The sequence below is a fragment of the Rattus rattus genome, chromosome 1 (genome assembly GCF_011064425.1).
Source record: "Rattus rattus isolate New Zealand chromosome 1, Rrattus_CSIRO_v1, whole genome shotgun sequence".
NCBI classification, from domain to species: Eukaryota; Metazoa; Chordata; class Mammalia; order Rodentia; family Muridae; genus Rattus; species Rattus rattus.
Window position 1 is genome coordinate 245752160 of NC_046154.1, and position 17168 is coordinate 245769327.

Here is a 17168-nt window from a genome sequence, read left to right on the forward strand (position 1 = left end):
ACGCCACTTGAGCGGGAAGGCACAGGAACTAATGGAGCCCTTCCTCCTTGCCTTCTCATTCTCCACTCTGTGTCCAGGGGAAACACGGGTCAGCTCTCACACAGCTCCTGGCCCATGCTCCAGCTCGAAGCTCAAGCTAAACACTCCCAAGCCACTCTTGTGGGAACAGGTTTCTGTCGGTGCAGATGTCCCTATTAGCTAATTCAGGAGGACACCAATCGTTGGCTGTTAGCTAACTACGAACATCCCTGAACCCTATGCTAAACTCTAGGATAACCTACACCATGCTGGGCGTGGTAGTGCAGGCTTCTAAATCCCAACACTGGCCAGCAGAGGCAAAAGGACTAGAAGCTGAGGCCAGCTCGGCTGCCCTTTATTCCCCGGTGCAAAGTTCTACAGGCATGCTTGGGTCTTCACTTGGCTGCCCTCTGCTGCATCCACAGGCACTGTGGCAGTGACGTCATTAGAAGATGACATCATTCCTGACCATTTCTGAACCCCATAGGTGGCCAGGGCCCTCTCATCTTGACTACTGAGTACACATTTCATCAAGTGAATTTCAGATCAGATTTCAACAGGGATGTGTTTGGCTCTCATTAACCTGCATCGTAATTACTTGAAACCGCTTCGGGTTGTGCCTCCTTCCTGCTTCCAGGAGGGCCTTTTCCTGTAAAATGGTTTTATCATCGAGAACCAAGAAAGGTCTCTGGGAAAGGCATGAACTATCTATTGTAAAAACAAGAGACCATAGTTTTGAGGCATCTCTGATAAAATTAGCTTGTAACCATCGATTCTACACAGCACCCCTGAAATCTGACTCACTGAAATGATTACCTTTTAAACACCCTGCCATGCAGCAGATTATTGCAGAGCAGGAAGCTGTGGTCTTCAGTATTCACACCACCAAGCTCTTCCTCAACCCCAGGGGTCACTCTCACTCCCTCCCCCTGACGTTTTCAATACGGAACTGATGGAGTCAGCTTTGGATGTGGAGATCGCTATGGCTCCAGCGGGAAACACCCAAAGGCTTCTGTGCTGAAGACCTGGCTCTGCAGCCCTGTGGGAGGCCACAGTAAAACTCCACCCTGGTTCCACTGGTGTGTTCATCCACTGACGAGTTCCCAGTGGAAAACGCCTTGCTAGGAGCTGGGACTCAGACAGAGGAAACAGGCCCAAAGGGATGTGTCCTTAAAGTGTGTGTATTGTCCCAAGACCCTGCCCCCCACACCCCACACCCCACCCACCTCTCTCTCTCTCTCTCTCTCTCTCTCTCTCTCTCTCTCTCTCTCTCTCTCTCTCTCTCTCTCTCTTTCTCCTTCCCAGCTGCAGGCGAGCAGCTCTCTTCTCCACATGCCTCTGCTACACTGCACTGAGCTAAGGGACCACAAACCAAGACCTGAAACAATGAAGCAGAATAAACCTTTTCTACTTTAAATGCTTTGTCTCAGGTACTTTGTCACAGTAACAGAAAACTGACTCATGTTTCATATATGCTAATAGCCCCCAGATCATTTCTATGGAAATGTTGGCCCAGTTCACAGCTTTTGCACTGGATTTTCCTATCAAGTGGAGATAGGGAAGTCATCAAGGGGACCAGGAGTTTCAGAAGTGACAAGTCCACCTACAGGGACTGTCTATGACTCTACACAGATTTGCTGGGAAAAGAATTTTGAGGAAGGTTTGTCTAGAACAGGTTGTACTGGGAGCGTGTCTGTGGAAGACTGTCTTGTTTGTATTAATTAACTTGGGAAGAGCCAGCCTAGAAGAGGGCATTCCCTGAGCTTGGGTCCTGAGTGGTCTAAGAGTAGAAAACCCAACTTGAATAGCAAGCAAGCATTCACTCTCTCAGCTCTTAATTTTTTTAATATAATTATGTGTTGCATTTCCTGCCTCGACTTTCCCCAAATGATGGACTGTAACCTGAAAATGGCAGACATGAATAACATGAAGTCGAAGCCAAACAATCCTTTTCTCCCTTAAAATTGTTTGCTCCCAGTATCTCATTATAGCAACAGAAGACAGGTCACCTGCCAGGGGCCAGGTACAGATACAGAGAGTACCAGTAAGATGGGTCCCCCATTTGTGTTGAGGCCTGAGAACACAGCTCTGGATTCTGTTGCCTGATTCCTGCAAGAGCACACTGGTGGAAGGAGTCAGTCATGAAGGAACGCTTGATGCTTCAACAAGACATCTGTCACTCTCAGTGTCCTCAACTGTGTGGCTGAGCATCCAGGTGACTAAGAACTATACTGCTTCAGTCCCTGGAGTGCCCAGGAATGAGGGGCCCAGGACAAAGACCAAGGTGCCAGTCTGAAATGACTCCAAGAACTACACCATAGTCAGAACATCAGGATAGGGATAAAATGGACCTTGTCATGAAACGTATGAGAGGACCTGAGTCCATAGCTATACTGATGGGTAAGCAGACTGATGGATGAGGAGATAAATGGGTGTATAGGTAAGTGGATGGATAAGCGGGTGAGCAGATGGGTTAGTGAGTAGGTTAGTGGGTGTCTGGTAAGTGAGCAGATGGATGAATGAGTGGATGGTTAGATAGATGAAATGGGTAGGTAGGTATAAGTGAATGGATGGAATAGATGGATAAATGGATGGATGGACGGACAGACAGATGGACGGACAGGTGGACGGTGGATGGATGGATGGGTCGGTGGGTGGATGGATGGGTAGATAGATGGATGGATGGATGGATGGATGGATGGACGGACAGATGGACAGATGGGTGGGTGGTAGATGGATGGATGGATGGGTAGATAGATGGATGGGTGGATGGGTGGATAGATGGATGGATGGATGGATGGATCTATAGGTAGGTGGATGAATGGATGAATAAATGGATGGATAGGTCAATGGATGGATGAATAAAATCAGGAGAGCAGCACCAAAATATGACTGGCAAGCAGGTAAATGTAATACAATCTGATTTTTATCTGCTCATGGAAATCATTCAGAATAAAAACAACAGACCTGCCCAGTGCTGTGAACAAATACGCTCACCCGGACACTGTGGCACAATGTGCCCCAAGCCCCAGGAGGACGACATATATCCCAGTCAGTGCCTGCCTCTAGGAAGACTCCTCTGGGGGTTTTCCTTCCTGAAAGCATGTTATCTGGGGTCTGTTGAAGACTTGAGTTCGTAATTCTGCGAGAGGGAAGGGATTGGGAGGGAACATTTCCAAAAAGAAAGTTCTATCTTTGCCTCACAGATACCAAAAACGACCTTCTCTCCCATTTCATGGTCACTGGGAAGAGAATGAGGTTTGGTACTACGGCTGCCATTCCGATGCCATCTGAGGCCTGAAAGCAAAGCTCGCACAGGGATGGACACAGCAGGGAAGGGGAGAGGTAGGCTCTGGTGTGCCTGAATGCAGCCTGGCCACTCAGACACATGCGCCCTTGCATCTAGGTTAGGGATTTTACCAACTGGCACCCAGAGACACTAGTGGACTCAGCTGCGTACCCATGCATCACACACCTGAGGCCCACAAGGCAGAGTTTCTCTATGTGCTCAGAGAGAAGATCCACGGTACCCAGTGCCATGGGCACTGCTGGCTGCCTAGGCAAGCGCCCATCTCTCACCCCACTCTCCTTTCACCCAGCTGCTTCCCAGAGTCCAGGAGAATGACTTACCTACATCTCAGTATCCGTCAGACTCACTCTAATGATGCTACCTGCTACAAATCTGCCAGGAGTGTTTTTGATTCTCATTAAGCAAAAGAAAGAAATCTCTAGACCTTCTCCCCTCCTTTCCTCTGGGTGCAGATGTGTGATCTAGCGCTGCTGCAGCTACAGGGGAATGGTGAGGTGAAGAAGAATCAGAGTGGCCATGTGTTTCCACTTTCTTCACAGAGAAGAAAGCAACCTCCCTCTGGGCTCTAGGCTGCAACTGGGTTGAATGTTCTCCAGAACTGAAGTCATCTCACAGACTGTTATAGCCACCTAGGAATGGGTTCACAGTGGGTTCACTGCCTTGAGCTACACCTTATAAGATGCTTAGGACCCAGGGTGAGAGAATCAAGGGGATTCTCTTGAGAATCAACAGAAAAAAGTAGCAAGGGGCTGTACAGAGAAGTCCTCAGGGGTCTGTGCAGAGGATCCATAAGAGGCCGTGTAACTTAACCACTAACGGTGAATGAGGCCATGGGACCAGGACAGTGAGGCTCAGATCAAGTAAAGAACAGCACAGAGAGCTAGAAAAGGTATATGAAGCTACCATAAATAGGAAGGGACAGCACATGCTGATAGAAGGAAGCCCTGGCTTCTCAGATCCTCCATACAGGTTATGGTGGTTTGAATGTGCTTGGCCCAGGGAGTAAGTGTGGCCTTCGTGGAGGAAGTGTGTCACTGTTGGGGGAGGGCAATGAGACTCTCCTCCTAGCCACATGGGAGCCAGTCTTCCCCTAGCAACTTTCAAATGAGGATATAGAACTCTCAGTTCCTCCTGCACCATGTCTGCCTGGACGCTGCCATGCTCCCGCCTTGATGATGATAGACTGAACCTCTAAACCTGTAAGATAAAAACATAGCATCCCAGTATTTTCAGAAAAGATACTGTTTCTGAATATAAGGTTATCCTTGATAAGAAAATGAAGGTCTTGGGAGGCAATAGGTGCTGGGTGCTGGGTGCTGGGTGCTGGGCACCAGGCAGTGTTGAGATTCCACAAGTATCAGCTCAGCTCAGACAGAACCAGACAAGCCAGTGAGCAAAAAGAGCTTTAAGCACATTCAGACAAGTAGAAGGCAGGGCAGCCCAGAGGCACTTTCTCTTGGGGACAGAACAGACCCAGGAGTGCCAACTCCAGTTATGGAGCTCCCAAGATGCACCGCAGTCTGTGAGGGTCTGTGAGGGCAGTTCTCTTTGCCCTCCAGCATCCCACAAGAGGGTTGACCACTGGGACACCCAGGTGCAACACTGGGAGCCCAGAATGTTCTATTATGCAAGGCTTCCTCAATTTAAAAATGACCCAAGTCATGATGCTGATATAGAATTATTAAGAAAGGCTCTCATAGCCTTTAAGTTTGAAAACTGAATAATTCCCTCAATCCCAAATCAAACATATCCACTTTAAATCTTATCCACAGAATCGCCTGGAAGATTTCTTTTTTCACCCTTTTCTTTCTAACTCTTGTCAGATTAAAAACAACACTCCCTAGAGAGGAACAGAGTGTGCCCTGCCTCAGGCCTGCAGGTGAAACAGAGCCCCATTAGGGGGCGAGAAGCTAGCCTAAGGAAGCCCCAGAGCCTGCTTACAGTCTTCTGCTGAGAATAAGACTCAGAAATCGACCAATTGCCTAGGATGTGAAAGGTTATGGATTTGACTCCAACAACACAGAAAAAAAAAATTAGGTTGTTTGTTGGATCTTTGTTGTTGTTTTGTTTTGGGTTTTCAAGACAGGGTTTTTCTGTATATCCCTGGTAGTCCTGGAACTCAACTATGTAGACCAGGCTAGCCTTGAATTCAGGGATTCACCTGTCTCTGCCTCCTGAGTGCTGGGATTAAAGGTGTGTTCCACCACTCCTGGCTGGAAAGTTCATTTATAACTCTACCATGCAGGAAGTAGAAGTAAAATTCACGTGGAGTTTCCCTGAAGTCTCATATCAGTAACAGACACCCTGAGAGGGCTGAGTGACACACTCCTAGAACATCACAGGGTTGCAAGGGGAGCCCAGGCCCTTCCACAGCAGGGCCCAGGGCATAAAACAACAGACAAAAGGTGTGCCCACAGGGGGGACCCTACAACTGTACACTTCTGCTCCACGGCAAAACACCACACTGCGGCTGCCTCTTTTCAGCCTTCTAACAAGCCTTTCTGAGATTTGGAAGTTCCTCCATGAGATCTGTGTGCAGTGGAAGGCCCATGGGACCTGGTTCACGCTGGTGCAGTAGTGCATGGCCTGGATATCCCAAGGTACTGAGGGGCCCTGACTGCAGCAAAGATAATGGAAGGAGAGAAACGCCTCTGTTCCTGAAGAGTGGCAGGAAGTCAGCCCACATCTGTGAGCAGGAGACGGCCAGGTCTGGGCGCTTTCCATCCTGGACTAGAAATCAGCAAGGTGCCATCTGTCCACACAACAGGCATGGACCAGGGCAGCTACAGAACACCGCTGCCCTCAGTTTGATAAGCTGCTATCACTGAGACCGAAGCCAATCTTAAGTAGGTTATAAGCCATAAAAATGGGGGTGAGGGTAAGGGTTGGGAGGAATATGGGCAGAGTTGGAGAGGAAAATGGGGGGTATTTTCTTTTTTTTAAAACATTTATTTATTTCATATATGTGAGTACATGGTCACTGTCCTCAGACACACCAGAAGAGGGCATCAGAACACACTACAGATGGTTGTGAGCCACCATGTGGTTGCTGGGAATTGAACTCAGGACCTCTGGAAGAACAGTCAGTCCTCTTAACCACTGAGCCATCTCTCTAGCCCCGGGGTAAATATTTTCATATTTCATTGTATACATGTATGGAACTCTCAAAAATAAATAACTTTTTAAAAAGTGAAGTCATAAGTCAACAGCAGGTCTCTTTTGAAGGCCTGAATGTGAACAACACGAAAGCTTGCCCCACACCCTGCCCACCACCTTACCTGACAATGGGCAGCTTAGTAAAGGGCACAGGAGGCAGCGTGAGGCCATCCGGGAGGGTGATGGGCTCCATCGTCCCAGGACACTTGGCAGTATAGTTCTCCAGGCTTTGAGTCACATCTTTCTTTTCTGAGGATGAAACAAAATAGAATGTCGGCTCAGTAGGCAAAGCAGAAGAGGGTGACTATTGGTTCAGCTTGGTCTGGAGCGATCCAAGCCAGTCCATAAGGGAGGCTCCCATCAGAAGAGAAAGAATGGTAATGGTTCCTTGAGATACTCCAGCAGCCTCCACCTTGAAGGTCCGTTCTGTGGAAATGGAGGGGACTGAGCTATGACCCTCTAGCATGTGTCCAGCACCAGGGACCAAGCATTTTTAACAGTACTTCTCAGCCATCACTAAGCACCAAACACCATGAAAGGCTTAGTCTCCCCAGAGTCTGCACTGCAGTTTGTCCATTTGACAGACATGGAAGCAAATCTCCACAAATCAATGTCTCTGATCCTGCTAGTGAGCTTTGCAAGGTAAACCTGTTTGTCCCAACCACTGGTACACGCACACATTCACACTCACACGCACACGCACATGCGCGCGCACACATACACACATCCTTTGTCACTGGGGGAAGGAGAGAGGCCACGGGTGGTGGTGGTGATGCTTTGATATTAGCCACAAAGGACTCTAAAATGGAGCACAGACCGTCCCTCCCAAAATTGCATATGAAGTCTGACAAGAGGAGAAAGCAGCTTGTCAAAGGTCCTGCATGTGACCCTACACCTGCCATTGGTCACTACAATCGTTTAAAGACTTAAGAGAAGGGGGACAAAGAAGCTCATGCCTTATGGAAAGTCTCTTCTCTTAAAAATACCAGAGAAAGTCAATCAGAAAGGATAGCCAAATGGGACATGGGTTCAAGTCAAGAACGGGGCTTTGCTCCGGCACTGTGCAGCCTCTCAGGAAGCAAGCCTCCTCCAGAGCCTAGCTGTCCTAAAGCAGAAGCGATGGCTCCTTTTTACAAAGTGTGCAAGCTCCCAGGGGACAAAATGACACACTGCCTGGCAGCAACCCACGCACACCAGCACCGGGCACACCTTCAACATCCCTGTCTTGTAGCCACACACGGAGAAACTCAAGATGATGGGCAGACATTGTGCCACTCGGACTGGAGCCCACAAGTCCCAAAGGTCCAGGCAAAGACTTCCCTGTTGCTAGAACTCCATCTAGATGCTCTCTGTGGGAACCAGACATGAGAAGGATCACTTTTGAATTCATCCTCAAAGAGAAAAAAAGACTGTAGGGCTGGAGAGATAGCACAGTGTTCAGGAGCACGTGCTCCCAGAAGACCCAAGTTCAGTTCCCAGCATCCACAGCAGGCGGCTTACAACTAACTGTAACTCCAGCTCCAAAGGATCCAACAGCCTCTTTTGGATTCCACTGACACACACATAGAGTCAGAAACAGAAATAAAAGTTTAAGAAGGTAAGAAGTTCTTTAAATGATCAAATAACCTTCAACTTACAGTCTTGCAAGAAGCTCAAAGGCAGCAAGCAGACCACCTCATTTGCCCTGTGCCTGGCTTGAAAGTGTTAGTACCAACCAGCCCCGTGCCACTCTGGGCAAACGCTTTTCAAGTGGAGAAGGAAAAGCCTTTCTTTGATGCCCAAGAAGTCCCAGCACATGACAGTACACTTGTGCACTGTTGATGGCCCTTCCCATGGTGTGCTAGGGCATGTCACTCACTGAGTCTGTCCATCAGTGTTCCTGCTACTTGCTTCAGGTCAACATTTTCCGTAGGGGCCTTCCAAGGTGGGGGGGGGGATTCCAATATTCGTGGGTTCCCCTGGCTACGGTAGAGTAGTGCTATCTTTCAGGGCCTGGTGACACCATGTCACATACAATTCCCTTTTTAGCCACTGCGATGTGGTGTCTCTCCTATAACTCATGTGTAGGAAACCATCCGAAATATAATCATACCAGAAATCCCTTTGGGGAAGTGTCGGGTCTTAAGAACCTGGGGAAGGGAGATGATCTTCTCAAGTCCCAGGGAGGAGCCAACAGGTGAGGCCTGACCACAGGTACCCCATGAGACTACAACACGGGGAGGAGAGCTCAAAGCCCTGATGGCTCCTGGCATCTGCCACATGGGCCAAGCTTCAGGAAATCATGATAACTCTCTCACAGTCCAAGATGGGCAGTGGGGACTCATAGTGCCTTAATTTCTCTCACTCAAAGCTAGTATATATCATTTTGTTTTGATCAGGAGTTTCAACAATGATGCCAGTCAACTAAAGAGTGCCTACTGCCCTTAAGATCTATTTTTCCCACCTAAGAAATTAAAGGATTCATACAGACAAAAGAATGTTTTTGTTTGTTTGTTTTTTTTTTATGAAAACTGTCACTTAATTATGACATTCCTCACAAGAGAAGACATGGTCATCAAACTCTTGATAGCAAATAGTTGATGGACCACGGGGCATTTCCACAGTTGATGCTGGCATAAAGACCAGTGCATCATGATTTCCCAACTCATTCTTATTCTTTCTAAGGAGTAACCCGAGGCAGCCATGTCTGCATTGGGTCAGCTATGGAGTTCTAAGCAAGGGGAAGACCGGAGAGGAAGATGAACATCTCTTCCCCAAATCTGAGAGGGGGGAAAAACACACTAAGGAAAACGAACCCCAGAGAGGAAATGGTATGGATTCAGCTGACGCACCCTGATCTCACGTTTCATTTACATTCAGAGGAGCATGGCTGGGGCCTCCCCACGGTGATGTGGGGAGGGTACAGAGAAGAGCAGACTCCACTGCACTGCTGATGGGTTTCCGGACCGACACAGTAACACAGAAGACCGTGAGGTGCCTCTTCCTGGGTGGACGGAGATGATACCAGCACCCGCTCAGGGTATGCGAACAACTTAAAGATGTGCTGGTGGGAACTGTGGACATGGACAGTGTGGTGTGCATAAAAGGCACACTGAGGAGGGGGTGGGGAGGTACCATGAGGACAGATTCAGATTCCTGGCGCACATGTCAGCTGGTTCACACCTAGCCTGCACATGGGCACTATACACACATGGCACCCGCAGATGCACATACAAATCCAGAAAGAAAATCTTAAAAAAAAAAAAAAAAACAGGAATGGCAGAGTACACTCCTGTAATCCTGGCACTGAGAAGGAGGAGGTAAGAGGAGCCCTGGGAGAGGATCCCAGCCAGTCAGACAACTCCAGACTCAGTGAGATCTCCTAGCCCACAAAATAAATATGGTGGAGAACCACATCACCCTTTAGCCTCTGTGTATACACACGCGCACACACACACACACACACACGTGTGCATATATCCACATACACCACACCCACTAAAGAAGTAAGCAAATATATAAATAATAAGAGCATACTAGAATTTTGTTTGGCTTTTAAAAGGACAGCCTGCCACCTACCAAAATATGGATGGACGCAGACACTATGCTGAAGGAAACCAGACTGAATCAGAAGGGAATGCTACATAACTGAAAGAAAAAGGACAACTCCGTGGCTATATCCTTGGGCTGGGGAGGGAATGAAGGTCGAAGGATGCAAAGCCAAGCATAATGAACAGTCTGGAGAGCCAGGGCACCCATGAGGAGGGGATTAAAGTGGTGTATTAGAGATGTTTCATTAAGCTTGTTTTAACTGTTCTGTCTCAAGAAGTCAGTATGTAAACTGGCAGATATACTCATCTGCTCGACTGCTGTAACCATTTTACTGCCTATAGCATCCCTTAGCACCTGTTAAAGCCTCAAATATACACAGCAAAAGATAAAGGGGACGTTACATAACTGTCCTAAAGTTTGCAGATCTATCATCCCTTTGTTAAAATAATGAACAGGATGGCGAAGCAGAAAGCATCTTCTCTGGATTGACATTTATGGAGCACTACAGCCATCGCTGGAGAATCCGGACACTTCTTAGCACTTGTGGCAATTCACCATGACGCACCACACCCTGCCATAAATGAATATCAGTAAAATTTAAAAGACTGAAATTATACAGAGTATATTCTCTAACCATAACAATATAAAAACAGGAATCCATAACAGCAGAGCTTAAAGTACCTAAATGTCCAAAGTCAAGCAGAATTACTGTGCAAACTCACAAGACACACACACACTCCGGCATGCACACACATACACACAAGATACACACACACACACACACACACACACACACACACTACACAGACTCCCATGGGTACTCACTAGACACACTCCCATAGACACATATATACAAAAGGTACACACACAGCACACATACAAACATACACACCTAGAAGACATACACAAAGTGACTTTTTTTTAAATCCTCTGGGTGTAAATAGAACACATTGTGGTGGTTTGAACAAGAATGACCCCCTCATAGGCTCATATATTTAAATACTTGGTCCCCAGTTGGTAGAACTGTTTGGGAAGGATTAGGAACAACAGCATTCTTGAAGTAGATGTGGCCTTGTTGGAAGAAGTGCATCAATGGGGGTCAGCTTTGTTTCAAAGCCCATGCCAGGCCTTCTCTCTCTCTCTCTCTCTCTCTCTCTCTTCTCTCTCTCTCTCTCTCTCTCTCTCTCTCTCTCTCTCTCTCTCTCTCCTTTCTCCCTCTCTCTCTCCTTTTCCCCTCCCCCTCCCCTCCCTCCTTCTCCCTCCCCTCCCCTTTTTCTCTCTCTCTCTCTCTCTCTCTCTCTCTCTCTCTCTCTCTCCCTCTCCCCTCCCCTCTCCCTCCCTCTCCCTCTCCCTCCCTCTCTCTCTCTCCCTATTGCCTGTGGGTCAGTATACTTCTCCAGCACCACACCTGTCTGCTTCCCAGACTAATCATGGACTAACCCTCTAAAACTGTAAGCAAGCGTCCCGCCAAATGCTCTCTTCTCTAAGAGTTGCCTCAGTCATGGTGTCTCCTCACAGCAATAGAACAGTGACTAAGACACACACCGTGTCAAATTCGAGATGCCTGGAAGCACCTCCTATGCTGAGGAAACTGCATAGTCAAATTACACAATGGAGAAAGATGGTATCTTTATCAAATGGTGTTAGAAAACTGGGTATCTATGTAACAAGAATGGAACCTGCTTCTTCTCTCTCCTCCGTACACAAATCAATTGCAAATGGATCAACGATCTCAATGTTAGACCTGAAACTCTGAAACTTCTAGAAGAGCTCACAGGGAGGGAGTATACTTCAGGATATCTGCGCAGGTAAGGGCTTCCTGGATAGACCTCCAGTTGCCCGGGAAACAGGTCCAACAATGCACAAGTGGGGCTCATGAAATTAAAGGCTATGCTGCAAAGGAAACTTCATCAACTGAAGAGGCGATCGAGAGAATGGGAAGAGCCCGCCGGCTGTACGCCAACAGAGGATGAGTGCCTAGAGCACACACGGAACTAAAGCTAAACAAGAAAACAGACCACCCAATTAAACAGTGGGCTGTGGAGCTGGACAGACAGTCCTCAGAGAAAGAAATACAAATGGCTAAATATATATATATATATATATATATATATATATATATATATTTTTAAAGTGTTTGCCATCCTTAGCCATGAAGGGGGAAGGAGGGAACGCAAATTAAAACTACTTTGAGATTTCCTCTTAACCACAATCAAAATGGCCAGGGTTAAGCAAACAAAAGGCATCAAACGCTGCAGAGGATGCAGGGACGAGAAACCCTGGTGTGCTGATGGTGGGTGTGCAAATCAGTGCACTCGCCATGGAAACTGGTATGTTCCTCAAAATAACAGAAATCAACCTAGCATGTGCAGTATCTATTATACGGTAGAATTGCATTCACTCAAAGAAAAATGAAAATGTGAAATCTGCAGGTAAATGGATGGACGTAGAAGACAGCATACTGAGCGAGGTAACTCGGACCTCGATAAACAATAGTCACATGCTCTCAACTCATACACGGCTCTTAGCATTAAACCTGTAGAAGCCAGGAAACTAGAAAAGGGTTATTGGTGGAGAGGGAGGAGGGCAGATCTTAAAGGAGTAGGGCAGTAGAGGACGGTATAGAAGGGAAGGGAAATGATAAGGAGAGAGGGTTGGGGGAATGAGAAGCGAAGACAAAGGAGGGAGTGGCAAAGCAAAACTAATACTTAGGAGATTTAGAAAGCTATGACATGTGCCATTTTAAGAAATGGTGGGTGGGTGGTTGGGTGTGTGGGTTAATGGATGGATGAATATATAGATAGATGGATGGATGGATGGATAGATGGATGGATGGATGAGTGGGTAGATGGATGGATGAGCGGGTGGATGGATGGATGAGCGGATGGATGGATGGATGAGCGGGTGGATGGATGGGTGGATGGATGGATGGATGGATGGATGGATGGATGGATGGATGGATGGATAGAAAATGGAGAGTTTAAATGGAGTTACTGTACACAGGGGAATGTATTCCTTCCAAAGACAGAGTTTGATAAACAAAGCCCCAGTGCCTAGTGTGGGAATGAGCTACTTCTCCTCAACTTACTGAGATATCAAGCGTATCTCAGAGACTCCCAAAACAATGCAAGCTATCATCGCTGTTCTGTTTACCCACCAGAATTTGATCTTAAGACCTAACTGCCTGAGACACTACACACTCTGGTCACAGGACAAGAAGAAATCAAGTTTGTACTGACCAGGAAGTTTCTTTCCTGCTGACTAACTTTCACAGTACTAGATGGTGCTATGTAGGCTGCTGGGGAACAAAGTCATATATAGGCTTGCCCACTACGAACCTGTGAGCTACATTAATGACCAATGGCAAGAATGCTATGGGGGTAACCTAACACTTTCTGATTAAATTGAAACTCCACAGGAGGAAACATGGATGGCATAGTAAATCTGGCCAGGAACCTATGGCTAGAGAGTTCACAGGCCCCAGAGTGAACCTACTGCTGTTATTTTGCTGAATAAACATGATATCAAACTACCTTCTAAATCTTTATCTCTATATCAGGAAGATTAATGCAGCATGCAGCCGTTGTCTTGGTCACTGCTCTACTGCTGTGAATAGATACCATGGCCAATGCAACTCTTATGAAAGGAAGCATTTAATTGGAAGCTTGCTTATAGTTTTTGAGGTTTAGTTCATTTTTGTCATAGCAGGAAGCATGGCAGCATCCAGACGGGGACAGGAGTAGTAGCTGAGAGCTAGATTCTGATCCCTAGGGAGAGAGACAATGAACCTGACATGGGTTTTTGAAACTTCAAAGCCCACCCCTAGCCACACACTTCCTCTAACAAAGTTACACCTACTCCAACAGGGCCACACCTCCCAATCCTTCTCAAACAGTGCTACTCTCGGATGACTAAGCATTCTAATATATGAGCCTATGAAAGTCATTCTTATTCAAACTACACAGTCCTCATCAGAGAAGCTTTGCTATGCACTAGATGATAGTTGATGCAGAAACTCACAACTGGTCAAAGAACAGAGAATACTTGTCAATGGATTTTGATCAGCCACAAATGGGCCATCTATGTTACACCTGCACACACCAAGGCTTAAGTGCCATCACAGAAGGGGGTGGAAAGATGTAAGGATCTGAGGTCAGGGAAGACCAGAGTAAAACGGTGACTTCTGGACACGCCAGACAACTGCACAAATGAACTCATAGCAGCTGTTTTTGCTTGCACAATTTCTATCATGGAGCGGGGAAGGCATTATGAATCCCCAACCCCACCCCCACACCCCAGCCAGGAGCTACTGTCAATTGCTGGCTTCAGGAGAGGGGAAGTCAGTTTCAAGAATTTGGCCCTTAGTAGGTGGACACTTCCAGCAGATGGCCCCACACCCAGAAGTATATGGGCTGTACACACTGGACTCAGTGGGTGATTCAAAAAAACAAAACAACAGGAAATTAGGGGGTTGGGGAGTTTGAGTGGATCTGGGAGGAGTTAGGGAGAGGAGTGGAGAAGAATAAGTAAATATCAAGCACTATAAATCTCTTAATTAAATATTATATTTTAAAATGATTCTTAGGAAAAAATAGGAGTCCAAAGTCAACTCTTAGCTACCCACTGTAAAATCCAGGAGGTAAATAAAATTATACTTAAAGTAAGTACAGAGAAAATAATCTATGAGTTATAAAAGAGGGAGCTCAACATCAAAGTCAGTTTGTGCCAGTAAGACATTGCCACCAAGCCTGATGGTCTAGGTTATACCAGCATGGTGAAGGAAAAACCAGGTTCCACAAAGCTGTCTCTGACTTCTACACACACACTTTGACATGAAAGCATGTGCACATATGCACAAAACTAATTGATTAATTAATGTAAAAATTGGTTTATAAAATTATTAATAAACCTTTAGGAGAGAAATACAAATCAGCTCCCCAGGAATAAAAGATGGGAAAACACACACACACACACACACACACAGTCTCAACATAGTCCAGGTTGTCCTTAAATCTACAATCCTCCTGCCTCGGCTTTAGGAAATGCCACCAGCCCTGACTTAAACGACCCACATGGCAAGAAAAATGAACTCAGCTTTTCTCCCTTCTACAGCAGGACAGGCCACCTTTAGAGGAGGAAAAAGTCCCCTGTCACCATGACAGAGATGAATAATACAACAGCCAAGGGTGCACCTAAGTGCTGTCAGGAAAACAAGGAAACAAGCCTTTTCCTAACTGAATCCTGATGAGATCCGATAAACAGGCACGGGGCCACGTGAGCTGCCTCCCACAGACATTTCCCTACATCTGCTCCTCACTAATCTACTTGGCAACAGGCTGGAGTCCCTGATAAGCAATCGCTCAAGCTACCGAGAGATTCAATATTCCTCTATGTTCCTTTCAAGTATACAAACAGGTTCTACTAAAATGAAAGGCAATTATGTTAAGCTGTCAGCTTATTACATAATTATCCATTTAAACTGCTACCTAGGAAAACTTTTAAGCTCTCCAGAGGTTTTAACATGGCACCCGAAGGGAGAAAATGCCTGACAAAGACTCGGTGGATAACTGGGAATCTGCACCTCTGCAGTGAAGCGCTGGTCAGGTAAAACTGCGGTGCTGTGACAAAATGCAAACTGGCTCAACCACGGGCAACAGCAATTACTAAAATGTAATGTAAACTAAAATTATTAAAGGAGTTTAACAACGTGTCACGTGTAGTGGCTTGAGTGTCCCCCTCAGGCTTGCTTGAACACTTGGTTCCAGATGTGGCTATTTGGGGAAGCTGTGAAAGTTGGAGGACGTGCAGCCTTGCTGGAGGAAGTACATCCATGGCCTTGCCCCACTCCCAGTTTCCTGTTTCCTCTGTGCAGCTGAGATGTAATCTCAACGTCCTGTTCCTATCACCATACCACAGACTCTGCTCAACACCCTGCACACATCACTGCAACTCTAGCTGTCTCCGAAACTTTGTCAAAGGTAAAGATCGCTCTCCCCCTCCACACTTCTCTCTCCCCCACCAGTGTGTTCTCAGCCGGCCTTTTCCCCTCTTTCTCCTCTCTGTCCTCTTTCTCTGCCTCTACTCCCTTCCCATGTTTCAAATAAACTTTGTGTTACACTATTAAAAAAAAAAAAGTAAAGTCCATTGTCTCTGCTAGAGCCAGGGTAAGAAAAGCCAAAGCTATTCCTGGCCTGTGGAGGAAGGGCATGAGGTACAATGAGCTCCTCCCAACGCCATGCACTTCTGCCTCCCCACCACAACCTCTGCTTCTAAGGTTTGCCACACACTCCCTCCCTTCCAGCCATTCCTTGCATCACTCAACACTACATCAATACTGAGCACAGTAGGGGTTGGGGGTTTAGCTCAGTGGTAGAGCGCTTGCCTAGCAACCACAAGGCCCTGGGTTCAGTCCCCAGCTCCGGAAAAAAAAGAAAAAAAAGAAAAAGAAAAAGAAATACTGAGCACAGAGGCAGGTCCCACTTGGGCTCTTCAAGAACAGGACACTGTCCTGCTACTACCTTTGCCTCATTATGTGCCTGGTGGAGTCTCACTTAATACAGTCTAAGACACAACCTGAGGAGAGGTGATGCTAAATTAACTTAGTTCTGCATGTCTCAGCCACTTTCTGGGTAAAAACACTGCCAAACGAGGTAAGATGAAAGGTAGGCATGGTTCCTGCCCCCAGAAAGCCTGTAACCTCGTGAGGAAATTAGATGGGATGCAACAAAATGATGAGAACTACCAAAACCAAGGACACAGAGGAGAAGATACTATCGACTATAACAGGAGAAGCACGAGGGCTGGGCCCACTATCAAAGGAGCAGCATGCAAACCACACAACACGCTTTGGGAATCAAAGACTGCCTGAGAGTCATACAGTGGCCAAGGGATGGCTGGGAACACAGGAAACCAGGCTAAGATGGCGGTCTCAATCGTGATGTCTTTGACATGGCACTGGCAAGTGAGGGGCTGTTGCTGTACCGTGCTCGGCTCACACGTCAAGGAGAGGGGCCCAGCTTCACTGTGAACAATGACGAGAAAGAGCAGAGCCAGGGGACTGGAACCGATATTAAGAGGCCTCTGCTCTGATCCAAGTAAGAGGGACGAATGTCTAACTTAGGGCTGTGACTACAAAGTGGGAAAGAGGCAGCCC

General features: G+C 46.9%; 1 protein-coding gene across 2 annotated transcripts in view; it reads right to left on the bottom strand.

The window, feature by feature from the left end:
• The window catches only part of Trappc9 (trafficking protein particle complex 9), a 464527-nt gene that overhangs the window by 366627 nt on the left and 80732 nt on the right, over nt 1-17168 (bottom strand). For both annotated transcript variants that reach the window (XM_032916426.1, XM_032916420.1), the window contains one exon: nt 6607-6733. In XM_032916426.1, coding sequence (XP_032772317.1) covers nt 6607-6733 — 127 coding nt within the window. The remainder of the gene's footprint in view (nt 1-6606; nt 6734-17168) is intronic.